General features: G+C 44.9%; 1 protein-coding gene across 4 annotated transcripts in view; it reads right to left on the minus strand.

Annotated features, from left to right (window-relative positions):
* Positions 1-7,723, minus strand: part of LOC100559654 (meckelin) — a 49,185-nt gene extending 41,462 nt beyond the window's left edge. The window contains exon 1 of one of the 4 annotated variants that reach the window (XM_062980178.1): positions 7,640-7,723. Coding sequence is in view for 2 of the 4 variants with exons in the window: in XM_062980177.1 (XP_062836247.1) it covers positions 4,553-4,739 (187 nt within the window). In the remaining 2 variants the exon portion in view is untranslated. Of the gene's footprint in view, positions 1-1,811; positions 1,819-4,552; positions 4,851-7,639 lie in introns of those variants that run through there. The other 3 variants (XM_062980177.1, XM_003219490.4, XM_062980179.1) reach the window with 3 other exon arrangements.
* Between the last annotated feature and the right edge of the window lie 144 nt (positions 7,724-7,867).

Genomic DNA, 7,867 nt, shown 5'->3' on the forward strand with positions numbered 1-7,867 from the left:
TCCACACAGCTCTATAACCCATTTATAATCTTACATTACCTGCTTTGCACTGGATTATCTTGACTCCACACTGCCATATAATCCACTTCAGTGTGCATTTTATCCAGGTGTGAAGAAGGGGCCTCATATAATCCAGTTCTAAGCAGATAATAGAAGATTATCAATATACAGTAGAGTCTCACTTATCCAACATAAACAGGCCGGCAGGATAAGTGAATATGTTGGATATTAAGGAGGGATTCAGGAAAAGCCGATTAAACATCAAATTAGGTAATCGTTATACAAATGAGCACCAAAACATCATGTTATACAACAAATTTGACAGAAAAAGTAGTTCCATGCGTAGTAATGCTATTTAGTAATTACAGTAGAGTCTCACTTATCCAACACTCGCTTATCCAATGTTCTGGATTATCCAATGCATTTTTGTAGTCAATGTTTTCAATATATTGTGATATTTTGGTGCTAAATTCATAAATACAGTAATTACTACATAGCATTACTGTGTATTGAACTACTTTTTCTGCCAAATTTGTTGTCTAACATGATATTTTGGTGCTTCATTTGTAAAATCATAACCTAATTTGATGTTTAATAGGCTTATCCTTAATGCCTCCTTATTATCCAACATATTCGCTTATCCAATATTCTGCCAGCCTGTTTATGTTGGATAAGTGAGACTCTACTGTACTGTATTTACAAATTTACCACTAAAATATCACAATCAATTTAAAACACTGACTAAAAAAACATTGATTATGAAAAGGCAGACCGCGTTGGATAATCCAGAACATTATATAAGTGAATGTTGGATAAGTGAGATTCTACTTTAATATGAAATAATTACTGGGATAGAATAATGCAGAACAATATAATCTCTAAAACCAGGACAGTAAATAAACAGGGGAATTCCACACAGGAAACAATCAGGGCCAGCTAACACCTCCCAACAAAGTATTCCGATCATCAAAGTCTGGCAAATCCTCTGTTTTCTCAGGGCCACAGACAGTAGACGCACATAAAATATCGCAAACAACACCACTCTGAAAACAAGGGAATTCCAGACAGGAAACAATCAGGGCCAGCTAACACCTCCCAACAAAAAAATCACTCAGGGAGGAAGCAGCCAGGCTTTAAAGCTGCAAGGCCATTACATCCTAATCATTTTTCCTAATTGCAGCATTCATACTTGCCTCCAACAAACAAACAAAACCAATCAGAAATATTGTATATTCACAACCTTTAGGAAATAATATCCCCTGATGGCGCAGCGTGTTAAAGCGCTGAGCTGCTGAACTTCTGGACTGAAAGGCCACAGGTTTGAATTGGGGGAGCGGAGAGAGCCCCCACTGTTAGCCCCAGCTTCTGCCAACCCAGAAGTTCGAAAACATGCAAATGTGAGTGCATCAATAGGTACTGCTCCGGTGGGAGGTATCGCCGCTCTATGCAGTCATCCCACATGACCTTGGAGGAGTCTATGGACAACTCTGGCTCTTCGGCTTAGAAATGGAGATGAGCACCAACACTCTGAGTCAGACATGACTGGACTTAATGTCAGGGGGAAACCTTTACCCTTGACCTTAACTACCATCAGTTCCTCAATTATTTCCCATACCACCATACTTCGCCACAGCAACGCGTGGCCGGGCACAGCTAGTATATATATAAAAGAGTGATGGAATTCGAGCACTGAGCAAAACAACAAAACTAAACACACTCCAAACTCCAAATTTGACCACAGAATCCATTATCCACGCCTCCAGGTTGAAACAACAAAACATCGGGTCAGAACCTCCACGGGATCCACTCACCCCACACTCCTCCAAAACAAGGGCGGGAGAGGGAATGCCCAGCTTAGCCTTTCCCCTCTCTCTGTGACCCCTCCTCCCATGACGTCACTCCCCGGCCGGCCGACAACGCCTGTACCCCGCGCGCGCCCTGCTCGCAAGCCCCGCCCCCCGGGAGCCGGAGCCCCAGCTTCTCCTTCTGGCTGCCTCCTTCCCCTCACTCGCCGCCATCATCAGGATCCCTCACCAGAGCACCCTCCTCAGCTTCTTCACCAAGTCAGGGAAAACGCCAGGAAGTCACAGGTACCTCCTCCAGGCCAACTTGAATACCATTGAATAGCCTTGCAGCATCAAAACGTGGCTGCTTCATACTTAGGGGACTCCATTGATGGCCAACTTGAATACCATTGAATAGCCTTGCAGCATCAAAACGTGGCTGCTTCATACCTAGGGGACTCCATTGTCGGCCAACTTGAATCCCATTGAATAGCCTTGCAGCTTCAAAGCCTGGCTGCTTCATACATAGGGGACTCCATTGTCTATCAACTTCAATACCATTGAATAGCCTTGCAGCATCAAAACGTGGCTGCTTCATACTTAGGGAACTCCATTGTCTAGCAACTTCAATACCATTGAATAGCCTTGCAGCATCAAACCCTGGCTGCGTCATACCTAGGGGACTCCATTGTCGGCCAACTTGAATCCCATTGAATAGCCTTGCAGCATCAAAGCCTGGCTGCTTCATACCTACGGGGAATCCTCTTTATGCCACCTTCCATGCCACGAAGAAAACCCCACTAAGGACTACGCCACAGCAACGCGTGGCCAGGTACAGCTAGTGTATATATAAAATAGACACGTTTTATTGATTAGACTTTTGGCCGTATCAAAACATTTAGCGAACACATTTAACACATACACATACAGCATACAACCCACATTACAAAGCAAGCTGTTAACAAAGGGTCAAGATCCTGATCCAGATCAAACATCTGCATCACCTCTACAATTTACACCAAACGTCTCCAAATATGTAGTTCTCAACTGACTTGCTGTAAATAGAAAAAGGGCCATTTTATATGTTATTTTAGCATTCTGGTCAACCAATAAAATGTAATTGTAATAAAGGATCTCAGTGTGTCTTTTGTATAATTTATGGTTCTAGGTATTGGATTCTCTCTTTCTTACACAAGTTAAACGGTACATGTGTGCTGTGTTCTACTTCTGCGGCTCTACAGATACAAAATAGTTCATTATAGGGGACTTGATTAAACCTTCCATGTCTGACCATTGTGTCCAGCTGTTCAAATCTACTTTTGGTAAATACACTCCTGAGGTGTTTAAGCATTTCTGTATTTAGAAATTGGTCTGTTTGAAAAGTATGTTTTAAAAGACTTAGCCATTTCAATGAGCCAGCTTTGCTGAGGGTAGCAATGTCTTTCTAAGCTTTTATATTAGTATTCATTGTACAACAATATTTGGATCTAGTTCTTCTAGGACAGTGGTTCTCAACCTGTGGGTTCCCAGGCCTACAACTGCCAGAAATCCCAGCCAGTTTACCAGCTGTTGGAATTTCTGGGAGTTGAAGGCCAAAACATCTGGGGACCTACAGGTTGAGAACCACTGTTCTAGGAGATTTAGATATAGAATCGGAAGTCCACAACTCTTAATGTATTTTGTCAATTGAACTAGCCAAGAGGTCTGACGTTGATTTTTTTTTTTTGTCTGCTCTAACAGGCACAGTTTTGGTAGTCTCTCATTTGCTGTGGCATTCAATTTTACCCAGTAGTTGTATGCCCTAGATTTGGATAAACCACCAACTGTATATACGCCCAGTTCTGCTCTTACTGCGCCAATTGGGGTCCTTTTGTCCACTCTCAGGAAGCTTCGCAGGCACTGTGATTGAGATGGGTCTAATAATGGTACCTGTCCTGCCAACCTAGCAGTTTGAAGACATGCAAATGTGAGTAGATCAATAGGTACCGCTCCGGCGGGAAGGTAACGGCGCTCCATGCAGTCATGCTGGCCACATGACCTTGGAGATGTCTATGGACAACGCCGGCTCTTCGGCCTAGAAATGGAGATGAGCACCAACCCCCATGGTTGGTCACGACTGGACTTAACGTCACGGGAAACCTTTACCTATAGGCCCCAAACTTCAGCTCCATATAAAAGCATAGTTAGTGATGAATTCTGACTGGAAAAGCCTATGATAATGTGGCATGTCTCATTAAGAGCCACATCCACTGTTTTAGCGTGGTGAGATATCGCCCACACTGGGCATGCGTAGTCAGCAGCAGAGTAGCAAAGCATAAGGGCAGTATAGTGCTGTTAGGAATTGTTGTAAAGTCCAAAACTGGAGAGCCAAAGTTTGCCCATGCCTGGTATAGTGCATCTACACCAGGCATGGGCCAACGTGGGCCCCCGAGGTGTTTTGGCCTTCAACTCCCACCATTCCTAACAGCCTCAGGTCCTCTCCTTTTCCCCCTCAGCCGCTTAAGGGCTTAGGAATGGTGGGAGTTGAAGCCCAAAACACCTGGAGGGCCCACGTTGGCCCATGCCTGATCTACACTGAAGAGTTAATACATTTTGACACCACTTTAATTGCCGTGGCTCAATGCTATGGCTCATGGGTGTTCTAGGTTGGCTTCATCAAACTACAACTCCCGAGATTTCATAGCACTGAGCCATGGGAGTTAACGTGGTGTCAAACTGCATTCCTTCTACTGTGCAGATGCCCGTCGCGTCCGCCCCTGTGGTCTCACCCCTGTGGCCTTTGGTCTGGGATGCCCCGCACTGCCCACAGGAGAGAGTGGCGATGTCGAAGTACTGAGTGGCGGCGCAGCTCTGAGGCTGCCGCCAAGGGAGGAAGAAGGCCTGGCCGCCCGCGAGGCCTGCGTGCAGCGGGAGCAGGAGCAGCGCCATTCCCAGCCAGCGCCTCGGCGTCGCCATGGTAACTGAGGCCTCCCTTTCAGCCACGCCCACCCGCTCAGGGCCGTCTCGTTAAGGGTTGCGCCCCACTTTGGGACTTCAACTCCCAGAAGGCTTAGCTGGTGTAGCCAATGGACGGTGATCCTGGGAGTTGAAGTCCGAAAAAAATCCCTAGAGGCAGTCCCTGAAACTCATGCCTACGGGAAGCCACGAGGATTAGAAAGAACGGAGCTGGACCACTCTTAACAACCACTATGTCAGACTACACAGAGAAACCACTGAAATCCACAAGAGTGGGGGTAATTTCAACAGAAAGGAGGAAACCACGAAAATGAACAAAATCTGGCTACCAGTATTTAAAAAAACGCTAAAAGCAGAACAGTAGATAAAAAGCAACACTAAAAAACAGGGGAATACCAGACCAGAAAAAAATCAGGGCCAGCTAACACCTCCCAACAAAGGATTCCCCCAGGCAGGAATCAGCCAGGACCTGAAGCTGCAAGGTTATTCAGTGCTAATCAAGGTGATTTAATTGCAACATCCACACTTCCACTAACAGACAAGAGTTCTTTCTCCCACCCTGGACCTTCCGCAGATAAACCTCCCTTGCCTGGTTTCCAATATAGCTCACAATGTCAGAGATGCCTGCCATAGATGTGGGTGAAATGTCAGGAGAGAATGCTTGAACATGCTTGAAAATGGCCACGCAGCCTGGAAAACTCACAGCAACCCATGGAAAAAGTTTGTGTAGCCTATTTTGCTATAGTTTTTCAATGAATATCTGCGTGATTATCAAGAAAAAAGTGCCAATCCACAGCAGAAATCATGGGATCAGAAAGGCATTTATTGGAAAGCAAAGCTCCCTTGGCATCACTGGGCAGATACCATGGCAAGCACACCTTACTTGCTTAGACTGGCATTACAATCCTTTCAAAATCAATGTGAATTTAACAGGAATTTGAAAAAAGAACAGGAAATGACACCCACTCAAAGTATGTTTATTTGTATTACAAAGGCTCTTACAAAGTTTCATTATCCAACATTAACTCCAATCAGGGCTCTGAACTAGAAAAAACGGTCTATGCCTTTCAGGCCCAGAGAAGAAAGGGGGGGGGGGGAGAGAAAAGAAATTGGCTGCTGCTAGGTGACATGTTTATGCAGGGAAAGGAGAAAGGAAAGCAAGAGGAAAGGACAGGAAAAGGAGAAGGGAGTAAAAAGGAAAGGAAGAGAAAGGAAAAGGGACAGGGTATGAGGGGAAGAAAAGAGAAAGAAAGGACAAAAGGAGGAAGAAAAATGGTGGGAAGGAAGAGAAAGGAAAGGAAAGGTATGAGGGGAAGGAAGGAAAAAGAGGGGGAGAAAGGAGGGAAAGTAAGGGAAAGATAGAAAAGAGAGGGAGAAATGTGCACCAGGGAAACGGGAGAAGGAAGACAAAAAGAAAATGTATAGTTCTATATATAAAAACAGCTCAAAAGTAAATACCTGGCTGAGCCATGGCTAGAGGTGGCCAAATACAGTAGGGTCTGACTTATCCAAGCTAAACGGGCCGGCAGAAGCTTGGATAAGTGAATATCTTGGATTATAAGGACTGATCAAGGAAACGCCTGTTAAACATCAAATTAGGTGATGATTTTACAAATTAAGCACCAAAACATCATGTTAGACAACAAATTTGACAGAAAAAGTAGTTCAATACGCAGTAATGTTCTGTTGTAATTACTGTATTTACGAATTTAGCACCAAAATATCACGATATATTGGAAACATTGACTACAAAAATGGCTTGGATTATCCAGAGGCTTGGATAAGCGAGGCTTGGATAAGTGAGACTCTACTGTAGGTACAAATTTAAGTGCACAGCACAAGCGCGTTGCCAAGATCCTCCAAGCTGCTTCTAAAACAGCGAAGGAATTGGGTTGCTGTGAGTTTTCCCGGGCTGTATGGCCATGTTCCAGAAGCATACTTTCCTGACGTTTCACCCACATCTATGGCAGGCATCCTCAGAAGTTGTGAGGTCTGTTGGAAACTATGCAAGTGGATATATATATCTGTGGAATGTCCAGGGTGGGAGAAAGCACTCTTGTCTGTTGGAGGCAAGTGTGAATGTTGCAATTGGCCACCTTGATAGTCTGGCAGCTTCAAAGCCTGGCTGCTTCCTGCCTGGGGGAATTCTTTGTTGGGAGGTGTTATAGTTGGCCCTGATCGTTTCCTGTCTGGAATTCCCCCCCCCCCTTTTTTTAGTGTTGTTAGTGTTGTTCTTTATTTACTATTCTAATTCTAGAGTTTTAAAATAGTGGTAGCCAGATTTTGTTCATTTTCATGGTTTCCTCCTTTCTGTACCAGTATAAAAAAAAAACACAACTCTAAAAGGAGAACAGTAAAGAAAAAGCAACACTCAAAAACAGGGGAATACCAGACCAGAAACAATCAGGGCCAGCTAACACCTCCCAACAAAAGATTTCCCCAGGCAGGAATCAGCCAGGCCCTGAAGCTGAAAGATCATTCAATGCTAATCAAGACGGTTAATTGCAACATTCACACTTTCTGCAAAGAGACAATAATTCTTTGTACTACTCTGGACATTCAACAAATAGGCTTCTGTCATAGATGTGGGCAAAACGTCAGAAGAGAATGCTTCTGGAACATGGCCATACAGCCCAGAAAACTCGTAACAGCCCAAAATGTATCGTTCTATATATAAGAACAGCTGAAGAGTAAATTCCTGGCTGAGCCGTGGCTGCAGGCGGCCAAATAGTTACACATTAATGTGCAGAGCAATAAGAATAAAAAAGAGACAGTAACAGGAAAGGTTTCGCAGGCGCGTTGCCAACATCCTCCGACCTGCTTCTAAAACAGCTAAGGAACTACCACCATCTTCCCGCCAAGCGAGGCCAATTTCTTTTTCAAGCATGCGCCCTTGCTACCTGCCGGAAGGAGAAAGTCGAACGGGGTCGATTGGCGACAGCTTCGACTTCCGCTAGTGTTCGCTTTTCGGCGCCTACCGTAGAAGCCGCAGCTGCCTGAGTGCGCACGCGCAGTCTCGAGGAGGCGGCTGCCATTTTGTCCCTTCCTCAGGCGACGGCGGTTGCTGCTTTCCTTGGAAAGAAAAGAAACGGCGTCACCGGAGCTCAGTTGGCAGAGGGGAGAGGTTG

The sequence above is a fragment of the Anolis carolinensis genome, chromosome 4, assembly GCF_035594765.1.
Source record: "Anolis carolinensis isolate JA03-04 chromosome 4, rAnoCar3.1.pri, whole genome shotgun sequence".
In the NCBI taxonomy this organism is placed as follows: domain Eukaryota; kingdom Metazoa; phylum Chordata; class Lepidosauria; order Squamata; family Dactyloidae; genus Anolis; species Anolis carolinensis.